General features: G+C 36.0%; 5 protein-coding genes across 10 annotated transcripts; 2 read left to right on the plus strand and 3 right to left on the minus strand.

Moving 5' to 3' along the window:
- Nucleotides 1–260: 260 nt before the first annotated feature.
- On the minus strand, nucleotides 261–1529 carry LOC104708778 (zinc finger protein ZAT5-like). The gene has a single exon (XM_010425402.2). It carries the CDS (start codon nucleotides 1260–1262, stop codon nucleotides 387–389), a length of 876 nt encoding a protein of 291 aa, XP_010423704.2. The 5' UTR covers nucleotides 1263–1529; the 3' UTR covers nucleotides 261–386.
- Nucleotides 1530–5556: 4027 nt separating this feature from the next.
- LOC104708781 (nucleolin 1-like) lies at nucleotides 5557–12392 on the plus strand. 6 transcript variants are annotated; one of them, XM_087460842.1, is made up of 10 exons: nucleotides 5557–5577; nucleotides 5719–5774; nucleotides 5895–6041; nucleotides 6198–6311; nucleotides 9951–9962; nucleotides 10406–10546; nucleotides 10646–10804; nucleotides 10916–11026; nucleotides 11128–11306; nucleotides 11404–12392. In XM_087460842.1, the coding sequence occupies exons 1-10, from the start codon at nucleotides 5557–5559 to the stop codon at nucleotides 11619–11621; spliced, it is 1158 nt and encodes a 385-aa protein (XP_087316968.1). In that variant the 3' UTR covers nucleotides 11622–12392. The 6 variants fall into 6 exon arrangements, with proteins under 6 accessions (XP_087316968.1, XP_010423706.2, XP_087316970.1 ...); XM_010425404.3 differs by lacking the exons at nucleotides 5557–5577; nucleotides 5719–5774; nucleotides 5895–6041; nucleotides 6198–6311 and adding an exon at nucleotides 10238–10317 and having other exon boundaries at nucleotides 9931–10131; XM_087460845.1 differs by lacking the exons at nucleotides 5557–5577; nucleotides 5719–5774; nucleotides 5895–6041; nucleotides 6198–6311; nucleotides 9951–9962 and adding exons at nucleotides 10013–10131; nucleotides 10229–10317.
- Nucleotides 8154–10007, minus strand: LOC104774245 (UDP-glycosyltransferase 89A2). Its single transcript, XM_010498896.2, has one exon. The coding sequence runs from the start codon at nucleotides 9366–9368 to the stop codon at nucleotides 8274–8276; it is 1095 nt and encodes a 364-aa protein (XP_010497198.2). The 5' UTR covers nucleotides 9369–10007; the 3' UTR covers nucleotides 8154–8273.
- On the minus strand, nucleotides 12362–15229 carry LOC104774175 (serine/threonine protein phosphatase 2A 57 kDa regulatory subunit B' alpha isoform-like). The gene is made up of 2 exons (XM_010498839.3): nucleotides 13578–15229; nucleotides 12362–12965 (listed from the first exon to the last, which is right to left on the minus strand). Exons 1-2 carry the CDS (start codon nucleotides 14733–14735, stop codon nucleotides 12639–12641), a joined length of 1485 nt encoding a protein of 494 aa, XP_010497141.2. The 5' UTR covers nucleotides 14736–15229; the 3' UTR covers nucleotides 12362–12638.
- An 878-nt stretch (nucleotides 15230–16107) lies between these two features.
- Nucleotides 16108–17325, plus strand: LOC147940574 (uncharacterized). Its single transcript, XM_087461351.1, has 5 exons — nucleotides 16108–16122; nucleotides 16244–16326; nucleotides 16503–16616; nucleotides 16732–16892; nucleotides 16987–17325. The coding sequence occupies exons 1-5, from the start codon at nucleotides 16108–16110 to the stop codon at nucleotides 17151–17153; spliced, it is 540 nt and encodes a 179-aa protein (XP_087317477.1). The 3' UTR covers nucleotides 17154–17325.
- Nucleotides 17326–17412: the final 87 nt, after the last annotated feature.

Below are 17412 nucleotides of genomic sequence, written 5' to 3' on the forward strand. Positions count from 1 at the left end.
CATGTACTATTATATTATAAAGAATCTGAAAAAACGAACAACCCCAAACGGAAGTGAAGTGTATCGAAAGGAGTTAGTGGCGGCTAACAAACGAAGTGACTTTATGCGAAAGTCATCGTCACATGCTTCTTCCGTTCTCCAAGGAACATCCTCATCAGAATCCTTTAATCATTCTCCCAAAGCTAAGTATTGCATTTATATAATACCTCGATCGATGATTTATTAGAAATGTGCATGGAGAAATGAATAGTTTGAAAGAATGAAATAATTTGAAGTTAATTGAATCAATGTCAAATTACAAGAATGAGATGACAATAATAATAAGAGGAGGGTTAATGATGTAAACATATCAAGGTCATAAAAAGTAATTACAAAGAACTACTTAATTAGTGATGACAATCAATCAAAGAATTGGACGCTGCCGCGAAGAGAAGAATCTGATCTTTGGGCGCAAACGTGAATTTAGGTTTGTCGCAGCAGCGTTCATCTTCTGGCGCTGGAAGATTCAGATCTAATTGGAGAAAGGTCTTTGGCCGTTTAGATTCTTCATGATGATGATGACTTGATGATGGTGATGATGATATCACTGTTTTGATTGTTGAAGCTGCGTTTGCGTTTATCGTCAAACCTCTATGTCTCCTCATATGACCTCCTAAGGCTTGTCCTGAAGAAAACTCGGCCCTGCAGATTGAACATTCATGCGTTTTCTCAGGTTTCTTGCTACCGTCACTGCTAGTCACTTGTAGCGAAAGAAAGCTTCCTACAGCTCCTGCTTTCACCGTTTCAGCGGCAGACACAGATGCGGTCTTCTTCTCGTCGCATTTGAAAACAACATTTGCTCCGAGTTTGGGCTTCTTGTGGCTAGCCCTGTGCCCTCCTAGCGCTTGGAACGAATGGAAGCTTTTATCACACGTTTTGCACTGGTAATCACCGTCGTCTAGCCCTAACCCTAGAGAAGCCACCGGTTTCTTGTTGATAAAGAAACCCATTTTATGATCGCCACTACACTTTGCTTTATGTCCTTGCGACAATAGCATTAGACAGTTCGCCATGTCTTCGTCTTCATCCGTAGCTCCTTGGAATTCGACTTCACCAGCTGCTTCTTCTTCTCTCGCCTCCACCAGTGACGATCGCTCACCGCTGCAAACGCTGGAGACTGCGGTCATAAGAGGAGAAGCAGAACGCTGACGCTTGGTGCGTTTGCCCTTGATGAGGAGAACAAGACGCGCATGGTCTCCACTCTCCTCAAGAACACTTGTCATGATCCTCCGTTTCTTGATTGGCTCTCTGTATTTCAAGAACACAAAGAGAGAGAGATATATGTATTTATGGAGAGAGAGAGAGATAGAAGTATCAAAGAGTGTTTGGTGGGTTTGGTTTATATGTCTTAGTATCTATCTATATTTATAAATATGTGATTGTATTTGTTTATACACATAGTACTCATTTGTGTGTATATATAATGAATGGGTAAGAGAGAAAAGATGAGAAAAGAAGCAAACCCCAAAATAACTTTTGGTGAAGGATTCCTTTCTGGAAGTTTTGGTTTGCAAGCCTGGAACCACTTGTTGTTCTCTTCTTGTTTTTTTTCTTTTATTTCCTTTCAAATATTTAAATTATATCTCTTCTTTTGGTTAACTTTTGTTTTGCTTGTCTTATGAATCACATAAAAAATTGATTAGTATTTTATCAAATTAAATACTCATAAGCATCCTTAATTATAAATTCCATAGGTACACATTAGCTAGTAACAAAAATATGGATTCATTGCCAGCACTAATCTTTGCAGATTTTTTTCTCTTTATAAGAAGGAAAACTATGACTTTCTTTTTCTGTTAGTAGAAGAGTGTCATCATCCTACACAATCTGAGTGCAACATCTTTTCTAATATTTGAACTTCAATTTTTGACACTTGGAATGTAGTGTATTAGATTAAGAAGAAATCAAATTTGGATTGCGTATTCTAAATATGTCATTCAATTTATTTATTATCTATTCTACATTATCATCAACTAATAAAAATCCTAAAACTTTAGTAACAATCTTGTAGTCCACATGTTCATATTGATAGTTAAAAGTCAGCCACAATCAAATAGGAGGTTTAACACGCAACACGGTTACCACAATATTCACAATTCGGTTAGCAGCATATATATTACAAGTTCCTACAAACTTAAGTTGACGTGATGCAACAAATTTTTATGATTTGAGTCGTCCAACTATGATATATATAAAGCTATTAAAGTACACATTTAACTTGATAATACGTCAAATTCTAATCCTGTTTTTCAATACTACTAATCATTGTGGATTTATGTACACTGAACTTAACTTGCTGATTAAATTAATTAAGTTAATTGATTGGAAAGTAAAAGGCAATCGAATTTTGGGGTCGAGTAGTTCATGTGCAGTTGAGCCAACCCACAATTACACAACACACACAATTATGAATCATGATCCTAGTTATATACTTATATTTAATATATAATTGTAGTGATATTAGCTAAAAACGAATTAAATATATAATATCACTCCCTATGTTTGCGCCTCTTTCTAAGATGTCACCCAATTATTTGATCAAACCCATTATTAATCTTGTGATTACCTAATAATATGTATTTGGTGAAGTAACCTCCCTTATCTTATAGTTTGTTAAATATTTTGTTTTAATGTGTAAACTGTAGTCTAGGTCTTTGTAGTATACCAATAACTCGGTGGCAGCAATCTATAAAATTCAGGAAAACATTTATAAAATATTCATTCTGCATATTAATTCGATAGAAATTTCTGCAAAAGTAAGCAAAATAACGAGTTTCTTAGAGCTGGATTGATATCCAACTTTTTACTCATTCAACTCTAATACACAATAGTTGTCCTAGGCTCTCTATGATTAAATCTTGCTAACGTATAATTACAAATAGAATAGATTATTGAGAAGAATAATTTTGAGTGTATTGTGAAGCTAGTATCGCAATATTAAAATCAGATATAGTATTTAAAATAATCGAATTTAGGAGGAATTGATTGAAGTCTTGGCGTCGAGGATAGTTTGTGTTGTGTTGTGTGTGAAAGAGAGAGCATTGCTTGGCCGCCAAAAGAAGCCATAACTTGCCAACTAGCTAGCTTCACTACTCACCCTAAGCAAAGCATATACTACTTTTTTTTTTAATTCTTCATCAACATAAATTAGTCGTCACCCATCATATGTATTCTAATTACAAAACCTTTTTTGGCACGACTTGTCAGAAACCGTTAAGTAGTAGTGGATGCAACTTGCAAGGATCACCTAGACAAAATACTGCAAATGACCCATGTGTTTTTAATATTGTATATTTACATCGTGATACAAATATATCTCATTTACTCAAGTTTTGTTCTATAAAACCGGGATCCTTCTTGATTAATAAGAAGATTAAGATTATATGGGCCTAATGCAGGCCTGCACTAAATTGAAGGCCCAACCGTTTGTTCGTAACTTTAAAAATATAAACGAAGGATTATGTTCCAAAACAAAAAAAAACCTTGTTCAAACCTAAATCCTTAAATCTGAAATATCGCTCGATTCCTAGAAGTCGCTCTTGTCAACGTACCACCATGGACGAATCTAACATCAAAGTAATCTTCTTCTCCTTATGGATTTTCTTCTTACTCACTCTTTGATTAACCTCTGTGTCGTCTCTCTACTAAGTAATGCTTTTTTTTCTGCACAAGAAAGCATTTCTTTCTTTCTTTCTTTATAAACTAAACTGTTCTTCTTCTTCTTCTTCTTAATTATGAGCCGGTTTTCTTCTAACTCAATCGCTCTTTTTGATTAACCTCTGCTTCTTGTTGGAAACGAGAGAGAATGAGGAAGAAGAAGTTTGTTATATACAAGTATCTAAACCGTATGCTAAACCAACTATCTGAACCAAATAGCATATTTACATAAACCAATACTTCTCTCTATTTATTAATTAAGTGATGGTTGTCTTATTGTAAGAAAATCCTCTTTTTAATAAAAGGGAAGTATACAACATAGTTTTCGTAGACTTTATATTTTTAATAAATGGTTACAAGTGCTTACAAATAGATTATAGATTAATCCATATATTAATATTAATGGTTACAACTAAATATTAAGTATATTCCAAATTGATAATTGATATATTAATGGTAACAAATAAAATCATGGATATTCCAAACTGTATTTTTGGAAGATTTTAGTCTTATATCACGTTGTTTCCAAAAATATTTAAACACAATATTACAAATTTATTTTCCACAGATTTTATCGATAGACCACAATGTTAACCAAATATAGATTACGAAATTGATAGATTGATTGGTTACAAGTTAAATAGTGGGTTACAAGATAGATTACGAAATAAAATTTAACCAGTGTTATAGTACATATACTTATCTAGAATCATTAACAATATAAAACTTACAAAATATGTGTTTTTTTCAAACCTTCATATTTAGCATATGATTTTATTGTATAATATTTTATCAAAAAAAACTTTTAAAAACAATTACATAAATTATATTTTATGTAAACAATACAATATAAATAAAATGAATTTCAACTACAGTAAAACCTCTATAAATTAATACTCTATAAATTAATAATCACTATAAATTAATAAATTTTGTTGGTCCCAAGTCGGGCCAGTGTAAAAATTAACAATATTCGATAAGATAATAAGATAATAATTTTTTTGAAATCTCAATGTAAAATATGGTCCTAATAATATTATAAATTAATAATCATGTAAATATATATATATATATATATATACTGATATAATAGTGTATGTTTCTCCTAAAACTCATTTCTATAGAACATTTGTAATGTTGTATTTTCAAACTATAATGATATCTCTAAAATATTTTATAACATGTCATACAAATAATTAAATTTTAAAGTTTTAATTTTTAGATATGCATCATTTACAATTTGATAATTAGACAGATTATTAAAATATGAGAATTAATATTATTATTATTCATAAATTTGAATTTATGTATGTCATGTGTATAAGTCAATTTGTTTATAGTATTTGTAATTTATTGTCAATAATGCTTTATAAATATTACAAGTTCAATTCCTAAACCATAAAATTTATAACATCCGAAAGTTTAATCTTATTTTGCTATAATTGTTCCAATTCATAATTTAAAAAAAAACAATTAAAAATATATCTATAAATTAATATCACTATAAATTAATAAAATGTCTTGGTCCCAACATTAGGTTTTATCGTATTATACTATGAGGCGATCCGTAGAATTTCTGATACACATTTACTTCTGTTTGGCCTGAATGTCCCATATAAGTCATACATCAAGAGTTCAAAAAGAAAAACCGGAATCGGTTAGTTTGTGACATTAACCGTAGAAAACCTAGAATTAATAGTGCTGTAGTGAAATAATAACCGTAGAAAATTATAAATAAAATAAAAAACAGAACGCACTACGAAATCTTAAATCGTCTGAATAAAATCCCAAAGATCGATCTGAAAAAAATATTTGGAACCCTAGGTAGGTAGAAGTAGTCGCTCTTGTCAACATATCACCATGGAAGAATCCGCCATCAAAGTAATCTTCATCATCTTCTTCCTGCTTCTCTATTTAATTAGTTAATATGGTTTTCTGATCATGAAGTATATATGTAAGAAAATTACTATATTCTGAGGCGATCAGTAGAATTTCTGATTAGATCTTTTGTACCTTTTTTAGGGTCTGAAATTGCTGGATTTGAATGACAGTGTTGCAGACGCTTCAAAACGCCGCCGGTAAAATTTATTTTGTACATACTATATATATTATTTTTGGGAATTTTTTTTTCCCTTTTGTTGTCTGTGTTGATGATATCATAGTATTGATGTCAAAATCAAATTGTTTTGAACAATTAGCATTATTACGACGATTTCCGTTGAGGGATATGACACTAAGCTTCCAGCTTATTATGTCAAGCTTGAGTTGGAAAGACATTTCTCTTCTTGTGGATGGATATTAATTTGTTGTGTTCCCAAAGACTATGAACGGGGTATCCTCAAGAGGTACCTTTCTTTTCTTTCTTTTATTTGTGGCTTCTTATTAATTCCCTCCCTTCCAGGCTCTCTCATTCATGTTTTAATTATAATCTCAAAAATACTATTTTTTTGTTTTTTTTGTTTTTTTTTTTTTATGTATTGTACTCGATCGTTTTACATCAGTGTTGCCTTCGTGAGGTTCGAGGGAGGAGCTGCCGAAGAAAAGGCGTTGAAACTTAATAATACTGACGTGGGAGGATGGACTGCAATTGTTAAGCATGCACCCTTTGCGAAACCGTACGATGTTAATCCTGACGTTGATATTTATAATCCCTTGACTTGGAAAACAGAACACACAGACAGGTAACTTTTGATAAATATTTTCTTTTGCAAATCTTTTTTTTTTTTTTTTTGTTGGATGTACTACCGATTCTGATGGCGAGAGCCACCCAAGTACATACATTTGCTCGCTCTTGCTTCTTAGATTCTTCTTGTTAACAAATTAAAAACCTCTCATTAGTTTCGTTGTTTATTCTTTTTATATTAGGTCGTTTACTTAATAAGAAGAAGAAGAAGATGGAGAAGTAGAAGGCTCTTTCTTAGGAGAAGACTAACCCTCTTTCGTGTTTTTAACTGTGATACAATAATGTAACCTTTGAAACAACAAACGCTAAGAACATGTGTAGAAAAGGCCAAGGAACTAAGTGGATCTAACATGGGAGAAAGGACTCTTGTTGTTGATGAACCTGCTGTGTCCCGAAGAAGGAGGCGCATCACCTATCTCCCAAGTACGTACATTTGCTCTTGCTTCTTAGTTTCTTCTTGTTAACAAATAAAAACCTCTCATTAGTTTCGTTGTTTATTTTCTTTATATTATTAGGTTGTTACTTAATAAGAAGAAGAATAAGATGGAGAAGGAGAAGGCTCTCTCTAATTAGGACTTGGAAAATACTCGATCTCTAACATCAACTAGTAGGTTGGTTTCTTAACCAATAATAGATCAGTTAATTTAGTTGGTCGAGTCGACTTTTAAATTTGTATATACCAAATTTAATTATACAACTATGACGACTGAATACTATAGTTTTAGTCAGACATGCATAAATGATATGAGAAGATGCTAGCTTAGCTATCTTGGAGGCTTGGTGCACGAAATTCACGAAATATGGTACAAAATAAACATATATAAAAACATGGTTAACAATATTTTTTTATATATAATATTGACCTGGTCCATGAATCCATATTAATGTGGTATGATTCACTCTGTTTTTCCTTAAGAAATATTATAGCTAGCTGTCCTTGAGAAACAATATCATACAAGCAAAGACGTCATCAATTTTTACACACTCCACTTTTCTTAATGTAATATCTGTATGTAATCATATACTGATACAATATGAAAATAATATTGGCATTTTAAACAAAAAAATATCTTGATAAGCTCCATTAGTTTGTATCTTAATTTGTTAATTGCATCAAGCATGTTATTACCTAATTTTGCATAGTGACGCGATTCCATCGTGCCTAGTTTGATGGTGAAGGTGGTGCATCCTGATTGGTGGATAAATGATTCTTGGATTTTATCAGTTCACCACCACCTGAATGATTTGATTTGATATAATAAAACAGAACAAAATAAAAAGAACTATAATGCGCACTACCATTTGTGCATAAATATTTCATGTGGTGAATTAAATAAATAAATCAGTACGTACCCTTACTACATATATAGTGCCCTAATCATATATTTGTTGGATGATTCAAATAAGAGATTTTGATTAAACTATATATAAGCTATGACGACCAAGGCTTGCTCGCTCTTGCTACTTCTACTGCTCACGGTAACCGTAGTGGTAAGACCATTGGAGGAGCTAGCCGTGACTGGTACACGGAGAATTCTGACAACAGAGAAGGTATCCGGAGAAGAGGTTGAGGCCGATGTCAATAACCACCATAGCATTCCAAGGGAGTCTTGGGGTGATAATGATAATAATCCATGATCCATATATTTAGTTAAAGATGTTTACTAGCTAAGATCATGTTTCTATGCTAGTCTTCTTTCATACGTGTTTTGTCCCACCCTTTGTAAGTTTGTTACCATTCAAATCCTATCGGTTATAGTTTCGGTTCTTCAAATTTAGTACCGAAAGACATCAATTGGATTTTAGAATCAAAACAAATGGTAAACATTTTACAAAATCCCCCACTCGATCACATAATTAAATTAGTTAATTACATCTAGTGATAGAGTTTGACTTAGACTTTTCCAAATTCTTTGACAAGTCTTTGTAAATCTTCAACAGAGCTTCCATTTGCCTCCGTCACGGCCACTTCAGTCTTCCGACGTATCTCTTCAGCCCGAGCAGCCACCTCGCATCCTCCCACACCCATCGTTTCCGCAATCACCCGACCCAACTCAACCGGGTCGGGAACAGTTTCTCCTCCTTCGCAAACCCTAACCGCAACACCCAAATTCTCCACAAGCAGCCTCGCGGTCACAAACTGGTCCGCCTCCATAGGCCAGCCCAAGATCACAACCCCACTCGTTATCCCTTCAAGCACCGAGTTCCATCCACAATGGCTCAAAAATCCACCAACCGCCACGTGTCGCAAGACCGCCAGCTGGGAAACCCATCCTCTAACCACCAAACCCCGTCCAGATACCCGATCCTCGAACCCGTCGGGTATCGGATCTTTCTTAACCACCCAGACAAACCGGGTCATGCTTTTCTCAAGACCTAGAGCCAAAGCATCACACTGGCCTTTAGTCAACGCCTTTTGACTCCCAAAACAAACGTAGACGACAGACCCGTCTGGGGATCCGTCAAGCCAACTCAGCAAATCCGGATCTATAAAACCCGGATCCGAATTAAGACCCGACCCGATTGAACAAAGCGGCCCGATTACAAAAACCCGATCATGACCACCGGTTCTCTGTTTCACGTACTCGAGATACTCATCTTCCAGAACCTGAGAAGAATTGAAAACAGAGCCGTAGCTCAACAGATTCATGGAGAAGTCTTTGATGGTTTCGAGATCCGGTGACGGAGTTGGGAGACATCGCCGGACTATAGACGGAAGATGCTCTTCTTTGAAAATCGGAGCACGAGGAAGATCAAGTAGATGAACTGGATCCGCTGATTTGATCCGATCGATGTTCTCGAAGCAGTACTGGAGTACTGAGACTAAGAAGAAGCTAATGGAGAAGAAAGCGAAGCGAGGGATAGAGATTTGATCGCAGAGATCGTGAGTCCAACCGAGGAAGAAATCGGAGATGAGAGCGATCGGAGGATTTGGATGAGATCGGAACCAGTTGATGATTGGATCTCGAAGCTGACGAAGAGAAGCCATGATCGGGAGGTTTCCTGAATTCCCGATGTCTTTGACGTTCTCGACGCCGGGAGGGAGTGAGGGATGAGGAGGGAAAGGGAAAACGACGGAGGTGACGGAGGACGGATGAGCGGAGAGAAGAGGAGAGAGGTAAGTGAGGTTCCCGGGAGTGACGATGACGGAGACGTTGACTCCACGGAGGCAGAGTTGGTGAGTTAAGTCAAGTAGAGGAAGTAAGTGGCCTTGTGCTGGGTATGGAAACACCACTAGGTGTGGTGGTCTCGAACTCTCCCATCTACTTTCCGGTAGCAATACCGCCGTCCGTCATGTCGCGGTTGCGTAACCGTTTATGGGTGTGTGTGTGTTTTTACGGTTGTTTTGGTAGTAAACGAAAAAGATTTGATATTATAATGATTTTTTTTGTGTGTGTGGATATTAAGGTATGACGTCATTGCCTCTCATTGGTCGCATTTAGATTTATCAATGACGTAGCAAAAAGCAAATCCCTCGAATACTCAATGCTTGACGAACGAACCCTCTTGAGGGATAAGAAGATTATTAGGACTATATATGGGCTTAACGCAGGCCTACACTAAATTAAAGGCCCAACAGTTTGTTCGTAACTAGATAATATAAATAAGGGTGAGATTCACAAAAAGGAAAAAACCGTTGTTGAAATCAAAATCCCTAGATCTGAAAAATAAAAATAAAATATTTCGAATCCCTAGCGCTGCCGCTCTTGTCAAGTTTGATCACCATGGACGAATCTGCTGGCATAAGAAGAGTAATTTTTCTTCTCCTTATGGATTTCTTCTTTCTCTTCACTCTTTGCTTAAACTCTGTTTCCAAGTATTGTAAGAAAAAAGTATTTATGAGGTTAGGAACTGTAGGATCTGAAATCGCTGGATTTGAACGATCGTGTTGTTGCAGACTCTCCGAAACCCAAACCCCAACCCCAACCCCAACCCCGGTACCTAAATATATATTGGGAATTTTGCGTTTGTCAGGTGTTGATGATATAAGATTATCTCTTGCTGCTGCATATTGTTGTTCCCTAGGACGACTATATCCGTGGAGGGATATGACACGAGGCTCTGTGAGTATGCTCTCAAGCTCGCGCTGAAGAAACACTTCTCTTCATGCGGAAGGGTCGGTCATATTTATGTTCCCAGAGACTATAAAAACGGTATCCTTAAGAGGTACCTTTTTTAATTTCCCTCTCTCTTTCTCTCATTCATGTTTTTAAATGCTCTGGTAATAAACTCAGAAAATAAATAAACTTTGTTTTTGTTTTACAGTGTTTCCTTCATGTTCTTGTCTGGAGAAGGTGTCGAAGAAAAGGCATTGGAACTCAATGGAACTGACGTTGGAGGATGGACTGTAATCGTTAAGGCCGCACCCTCTCAGACAGAATACATGGATCCTCCTTGTCCTGCTAACCAAGCAAAAATACATCGGTAAAATCAATATTATTACTATTATTATTATTTAGGATGCGTTTGCATCTTTGTGTCCAGATGTTAATAATAATAATATTTTCTCTCGTGCAATGCAATCAATTATTTTAGGGTCCGCCTTACCGGGTTTGACACTTCACTTCCTGAGATTGATCTCCAGATGGCGCTCTGTGATCATTTCTCTTCATGTGGAGAGGTCTGGCAAGTTCGGGTTCTTTCTAGGTTTGTGCCTTCTCCCAAGTTTGTGTGTTTTGTTTCCCAAGCTCTCTAGTGTTATCGATTTCTCTCTAACTAAAGACCCTTTTTTTAAATTTTTTTTGCAGCATTCCAGTAGCTTGTATTTATCTTAGGGGAAAAAGTTGTGTAGTAGACAAGGCGCTTAATCTTAATGGATGTAACATGGGAGGAATGAATCTTGCAGTTGAACCTAATCAGCCGCAACCGGGAGACATAGTAATCAAAAGAGAGCGTCTCTGCACTACTACTGGCTATGTGCTCCCAAGTACATCAATTTTTTTTTTTTGCTCTTCTTTAGATAATTCTTTTTTCTCTCACCAGTTGCGTTGTTTATAACTTTATTTTATTATTTTATATATTAGGTGTCTTAATCAGGGCGTCCGAGAATAAGAAGAAGAAGTTGGAGATGGAGATTGAGATGGAGATGAATGAGAACAAGAAGAAGAAGATGAAGATTAAGCTGGCCAAGTTGGACAAGGAGATTCAGATGCGTAAGGAGAATAAGGTGAAGTTGGATATGGAGAGGAAGAAGAGGCTAGAGATGGAGAATCTTGAGATGGCTCAAGAATCTTTGATATAATTCAGAAATTCAGAGATCTAAACAAGAATGGAAGCCATTATCAGACAAGAGGAACAGAGCAGATGAGTAACCTTCTATAGGAATTCCACATTATGTGCTGCTGCTAACCATAGGAGTCAGAACATGAGTTTAAGGTTATAGGCCTAGATCATTGCCTCGATATGCAAAATTACAAAATAAGCCTTTTCATACAAGAAGCTAAACAGCAAAGGTTCATATGCATAAATGAGAAACCTTTGAGAAATAGATAGAAAAGAGAAACCAAGCCATAGGAGATTTACTAACATGAAAATCGGAGCTACTGAGGCATCGAGCAATCTGTTGGAACAGAGGGACCATACAGCGTTGGAACTCAACAGTTTGTGTTGCGCCTCCAGAACCTCTTTAAGTTCACCAAGAAAGAGAACCTCTTTTGTACAGTTTGTCACAGGCCAAAACTTCAGCAATCCCCTGATTACTGTATCCGCAAGCTTATAATCTTTTTCCGCAACCTGAACAATGCAGTAAGACAACTGTTGATGATACATTGCGATTGGTTTCGGCTTATGCAGCGGTATCAACGCCCTGATCAGAAAGAGCTTGTGCTCCTCCTTCATTGGCAAGGCAAACCCATTGATAATACTACCAAGAATCTCCAAAAGCTCCCCAATCCCGCTGTCTAAAATTTTGATATTAGTTGGAGTGCATCATTGGTTGCATTAGATTTACTTCACACATGTCAATAAGATAACCAATATTAATTTTATTTCAATTTTTAAATTAACTTTCCCATAATTTCTTATCAAATTTAGATTTTGTTGAGTACAATTTAAATATGGATTGAGAAATCAGAATCACCATAAAAAAGATTTTCAAAAGAGAAAAAAAAAAAAAAAATTCTAATGGCTTGATTTAAGGACCTTTTTTTTCCAGACCTTCAAAATAAATAATTAAAATATAATATTTTGCAACTATTAGTGAAATTGTGAAGAAGTAAAAGAATATTATTAATTGGATGATTTGGTAACTGTTTTTCTTCTAAGAAGTGATCATAGGATCTTCTCTTTCTCGCTCCTCTACTGCTTCATCTAATCTCCTCCACCTATCTTGGCGTTGCTCTTCCACTTGTTTAGATTTGGCTTGTTTCTCTTCGTACTGTTGCTGGCAATCTTCAAAGAGTTCAGGGTCCATCTCCATGAACATTCTCTTTATATTCGCGCTTAGACCGTGAACTGCTTGGTTCCAGTGAGATTCCGTGTTTTTCTCCAGCGAACCGAATATGATAGGAAGGATCACGCTTCTGTTCTGAGCAATTAGACCCACTACGTGCTCGTTGTTCCATAAGAACAGAGCTCGTTCTGCAACCTGCATTGCATGATAATATATGCAGCACTTGAGTATGAGAGATTGAAAAATTTCCTTAGTAATTCAAGCAATATGTTTGGTTAAACTTTAAGCTATCAACCCCTTGTAGAGAAGATGAAACCATGATGTGCAAAGAGAATTCAATCATGCATGAACAAACCACAAACAAAGGTTTCAATCAATTCAGCGGAGTTGGTTGTCTGGCAGAGCTAAATCAAGACGAGTGACACACGAGACGATTAATGTAAGAATCAAATAATTCATTTAGCAGATTGTAATAGCAATTGCATGAGATAACCCTATCAACAGATATGGGCTACTGAACAGATTCAGTTTACTGAAGAAGCATGGGATATTGGAAGAAACAACAAGCAAACAAATAAAACTATGACAACAATGCCAAGCACATAAATTACAGTACTTTTTTCAAATGAGGAGTCAGAACATGAGTTTGAGGTAATAGGCCTAGATCATTGCCTCGATATGCAAAATTACTACACAACATAAGCCTTTTCATACAAGAAGCTAAACAGGAAAGGCTCCAAAAATGAGAAATTTTAACGAGCAGATTGAAAAGAGAAACCAAGCCATACGATACGAGATTTTACTAACCTGAAAATTAGAGCTACTGAGGCATCGAGCAATCTGTTGGAACAGAGGGACCATACAGCGTTGGAACTCAACAGTTTGTGTTGCCTCCAGAACCTCTTCAAGTTCAGCAAGAAAGAGAACCTCTTTTGTACAGTTTGTCACAGGCCAAAACTTTAGCAATCCCCTGATCACTGTATCCGCAAGCTTATAATCTTTCTCCACAAACTGAACAATGCAGTAAGACAACTGCTGATGATACATTGCGATAGGTTTCGGCTTATGCAGCGGTATCAACGCCCTGATCAGAAAAAGCTTGTGCTCCTCCTTCATTGGCAAGGCAAACCCATTGATAATACTACCAAGAATCTCCAAAAGCTCCCCAATCCCGCTATGTCTCTCAGTCTCGTAGATAAACCTATAGAATATATAATTCATTGCTTTCCTAATAAAGGGCCTGTGGACCATAAACTTGCCATAAATCCTATGAAGAATCGTTTTCAAGTACTCCCTTTCTCTAGGATCTTCAGTCTCAAACAACTCAAGAAGCTTCAACACAAAGGAATGGTCAATATAACGTTTAGCAACTTTAGTATCTGTGTCAGAAGGAACAATGTATCTAAGAAGCAACTCGTAAACAAGCTGTAAATGAGGCCAAGATGGCTCCAAGTAAGGCTCCTCTTCCTCGAGATCAGCAGGCTCTTGACCTGTATTCTCATGTGAAGCAGGAGGAAGACACCTGAATATATTAAACGAAACCATTTTAACCATTTCTTCTTGACAGAGTTCAGTGAGCTTCCCTGCACCAGACTGAATGAAATCAACAAGCTCTAATAAAGTCTGCCTTTTTATCTCCTTCTCCCTCGCGTTCTTCAACGTATCTGTGAAATCAAACTGGAAACAGCAAATCTGGAGTTTCCTCAAGAACAAGGATTGACGCTCGGAAACAGAAACGTCTCTGAACAAAGGAAGAGGCTCGACTGAATACATAGGAGGAGGAGGAGGATGGGGTTGTGCCGTTGTTGAACCTGGAGAAGAAGGAAGCAGTGAACCACGAGATGCGTGATTTACAACCATATTGTTGGATCCATGACCTGGTGGATCAAACCCATACATAGACGAATCATTCGCCTCAGTTCTAGAGGCCTTTCGATGTGCACCTTTCATGATCTTCTTAAACATGGCTTCAGAGAGAGAACCCTAAGTTGTTGTTTCTCCCTATTTAGAAACCCTAAGTTTCGCGAACTCAAAATTGAATCAAGCGTGAAACGAAATGAAAGATGAATTGAATGAATCTCTTAAGTATTTCAGATTCAAAAATTGCTTTACAACAACAAAGAAGAAGAAGAACCTTCTTCCACTACACTTCTTCTGTATCAATCTTCGAGTTTGCTTTCTGTGAGATCTGAAAATGGTGAAATTAAACCGTTGGATTGATCGAAGAGATCCTCGGAGATTTGGACAGCGAATTTTTCCGGTGAGCGAGAGAGAGAGAGAGAGAGAGAGAGAAGAGAGAAATTAAAATGGAAACAGACAAAAATAATATAATTACGATATTTTTGAAATTTCACTTTGTTATTCAAAAATTCTCTTCAATTCACAACCAAAGACACGACGATATTATTATTATTAAAAAAAAATGTTTTTAAAATAGTTTTTGATGTTTTTTTTTGTTTAATTATCTTCTTGAAATCACATTTTATGTTTTTATCCTAAACGTTAGCGTAAGTGTGATGGTTCTTGTGTGCACGTGGCTTGAGTGAAGTGCTCGCAACTTAACTATTTGGTCCATATATGAATAATGATCATTATTCTGATTATGCAACAACAACAACAACAACAAAAAAACGACTTAATTTCTATAATTTTATTTTATTTTATTTTATAAAACATTACGTAAATGATAGGCCTAGTGAAAGATGATGCTTTAGAAATAAAAATAAACACATAATGTATGAATTTCATTATCCATTTGAAATTAACATGACATTACAAGAAGGATAGTGACAAGTGGTCATCACTAGATTAGATTTTAATGATGAAAGAAATCAAATAAACCGAGTAGTCGCTATAGACAAAATCTTTTAAATTTTATATTCCAAAATTTTACTATGGGTGGGATAATATCATAATAACAACCTTAGAAGATAACGAAGGGATACATCATACAACAACAAGGCAGGACTCGATTGGATTGGATTGGATTGGATTTTGATGACTTTAATTTTTTAAAAAGTGGTTATATCTCAAGTTAAGTGTTTAAAGCTCAACCAGTACAGTGATCCGAGTTTTAGTGAGGGATTCGACATTACCCACATGCCAGCAAAAGATTCTAGACAACAACAAAAAAAAAAAAAAAAAAAAAAGAAGAGAAGTAAACATATAAGAAAGACCAATTGGTAATTTCATCTTCCAGCATCTTTTATCCAAAACATCACAAATACAAAAAGCTTTATTGACATACGTTTTGATTGTTTAACCAATTTTATCATAATAATTATATGGTACGTCAACGTCACTATTCGTCATGTGGCGGAATGGCTCGTGAAAAGTAATGGTGCTTGGTAATGTATTAAAATCATCATGTGTTTTTTGGTTTAAGCAAACTAAAAGATTAATTTATATCCTTCCTGAGGTTCGAGGGAGGAGCTCCCGAAGAAAAGGCGTTGAAACTTAATGGAACTGACTAGGGACGATGGACTGCAATCGTTAAGCCTGCAACCTGGGATCTTCCTTATCCTAGGTCTTTTGCTACTACTGCCGAAGCACAAAGGTACATTTTGATAATTAATATTATATCTTTATCTTCTGCAAGTAAATATTAGGATGTACTACTAATTCTTAGGTATCTGTTACATATATGTTTTCTAGCCAGAGCTTTGTCATGTAACTAATTTGGTTATTTCTCTCCTTGAATAATCAATAATTCAATATCATTATTTTAATTAGGGTCCGCACTAGAGGAATTGACACTTCGCTTCCTAAGATTGATAACCAGATCGCGCTATGTAGACATTTCTCTTCATGTGGAGAGGTCTCGGAGGTTGCTGTTATCTGTGATAGGTTTGTGTGTGGCTTTTTTCTTCCTAGCTACAAATTGTTTTTTCCCAACTCTCCAAAGTTATATTGAATTCTAACTAACTAAAGTTTCCCTCTATCTCTCTGTTGTATTTTACAGCGGTTTTGCTGACATTTTTATAAAAGGAGAAAGATGTGTAGAAAAGGCGCTGGAACTAAATGGATGTAAAATGGGAAATAGGACTCTTTCTGTTGCACTTGTTGTACCCGGCCCCCCGAAAAGAAAGGGCGTCACCAATTCCTGTGGCAAGATGCACCCAAGTACATAATAAATTTGCTCTTGCTTATTTGATTTTTTTTTTTGTTATGCAAATTAAAACCTCTCATTAGTTTCGTGGTTTACACTTTATATTAGGGTTTTTTATTGACCCTGTTACTAAGAAGATGAAGAAGCCGGAGACGGAGTGGGCGAGAGAGATGCTGAAGAGGATGAAGATGAAGATCGAGAGGGACAAGAAGGATAAGAAGATGGAGAAGTTGAGGAAGAGGAAGATGAAGATGAAGACCGTAGATGGAGATTGAGATGGAGAAGTAGAAGGCTCTCCCTTAGGAGAAGACTAAACCTCGTTGGTGTTGTTAGCTATGATACAATGCAACCTTTGTTTTCTCTTATCACTTCGGTTTTTCTTTTGTTTTTGTCTGCATGTTAAAAAGTAAGTAAGCCCAATAATCATCATCGGCCTGCCTTTCTCTGTAAGCTCAATAACCACAAATCAAATAAACCGAGTAGTCGTAATAAACAAACTTACAAGAAAACAAAGGGATACAACAAGAAGGCATG

Source organism: Camelina sativa, chromosome 8, assembly GCF_030686135.1.
Source record: "Camelina sativa cultivar CO46 ecotype springtype chromosome 8, ASM3068613v1".
NCBI lineage: Eukaryota > Viridiplantae > Streptophyta > Magnoliopsida > Brassicales > Brassicaceae > Camelina > Camelina sativa.

What these genes read in the sequence shown, in the direction of transcription:
- LOC104774245 (XM_010498896.2), bottom strand. Translation starts at nt 9,368, where the DNA reads ATGGCTTCTCTTCGTCAGCTTCGAGATCCAATCATCAACTGGTTCCGA.
- LOC104708781 (XM_087460842.1), top strand. Translation starts at nt 5,557, where the DNA reads ATGGAAGAATCCGCCATCAAA. An exon ending in TGGAAGAATCCGCCATCAAA is followed by an intron (nt 5,578 to 5,718) that starts GTAATCTTCATC and finishes TACCTTTTTTAG; the next exon opens with GGTCTGAAATTGCTGGATTT. An exon ending in GACGCTTCAAAACGCCGCCG is followed by an intron (nt 5,775 to 5,894) that starts GTAAAATTTATT and finishes TTGAACAATTAG; the next exon opens with CATTATTACGACGATTTCCG.
- LOC147940574 (XM_087461351.1), top strand. An exon ending in ACTACTGCCGAAGCACAAAG is followed by an intron (nt 16,327 to 16,502) that starts GTACATTTTGAT and finishes TATTTTAATTAG; the next exon opens with GGTCCGCACTAGAGGAATTG. An exon ending in GTTGCTGTTATCTGTGATAG is followed by an intron (nt 16,617 to 16,731) that starts GTTTGTGTGTGG and finishes TGTATTTTACAG; the next exon opens with CGGTTTTGCTGACATTTTTA.
- LOC104774175 (XM_010498839.3), bottom strand. Translation starts at nt 14,735, where the DNA reads ATGTTTAAGAAGATCATGAAAGGTGCACATCGAAAGGCCTCTAGAACT. An exon ending in TCAGTAGCTCTAATTTTCAG is followed by an intron (nt 12,966 to 13,577) that starts GTTAGTAAAATC and finishes CATGCAATGCAG; the next exon opens with GTTGCAGAACGAGCTCTGTT.
- LOC104708778 (XM_010425402.2), bottom strand. Translation starts at nt 1,262, where the DNA reads ATGACAAGTGTTCTTGAGGAGAGTGGAGACCATGCGCGTCTTGTTCTC.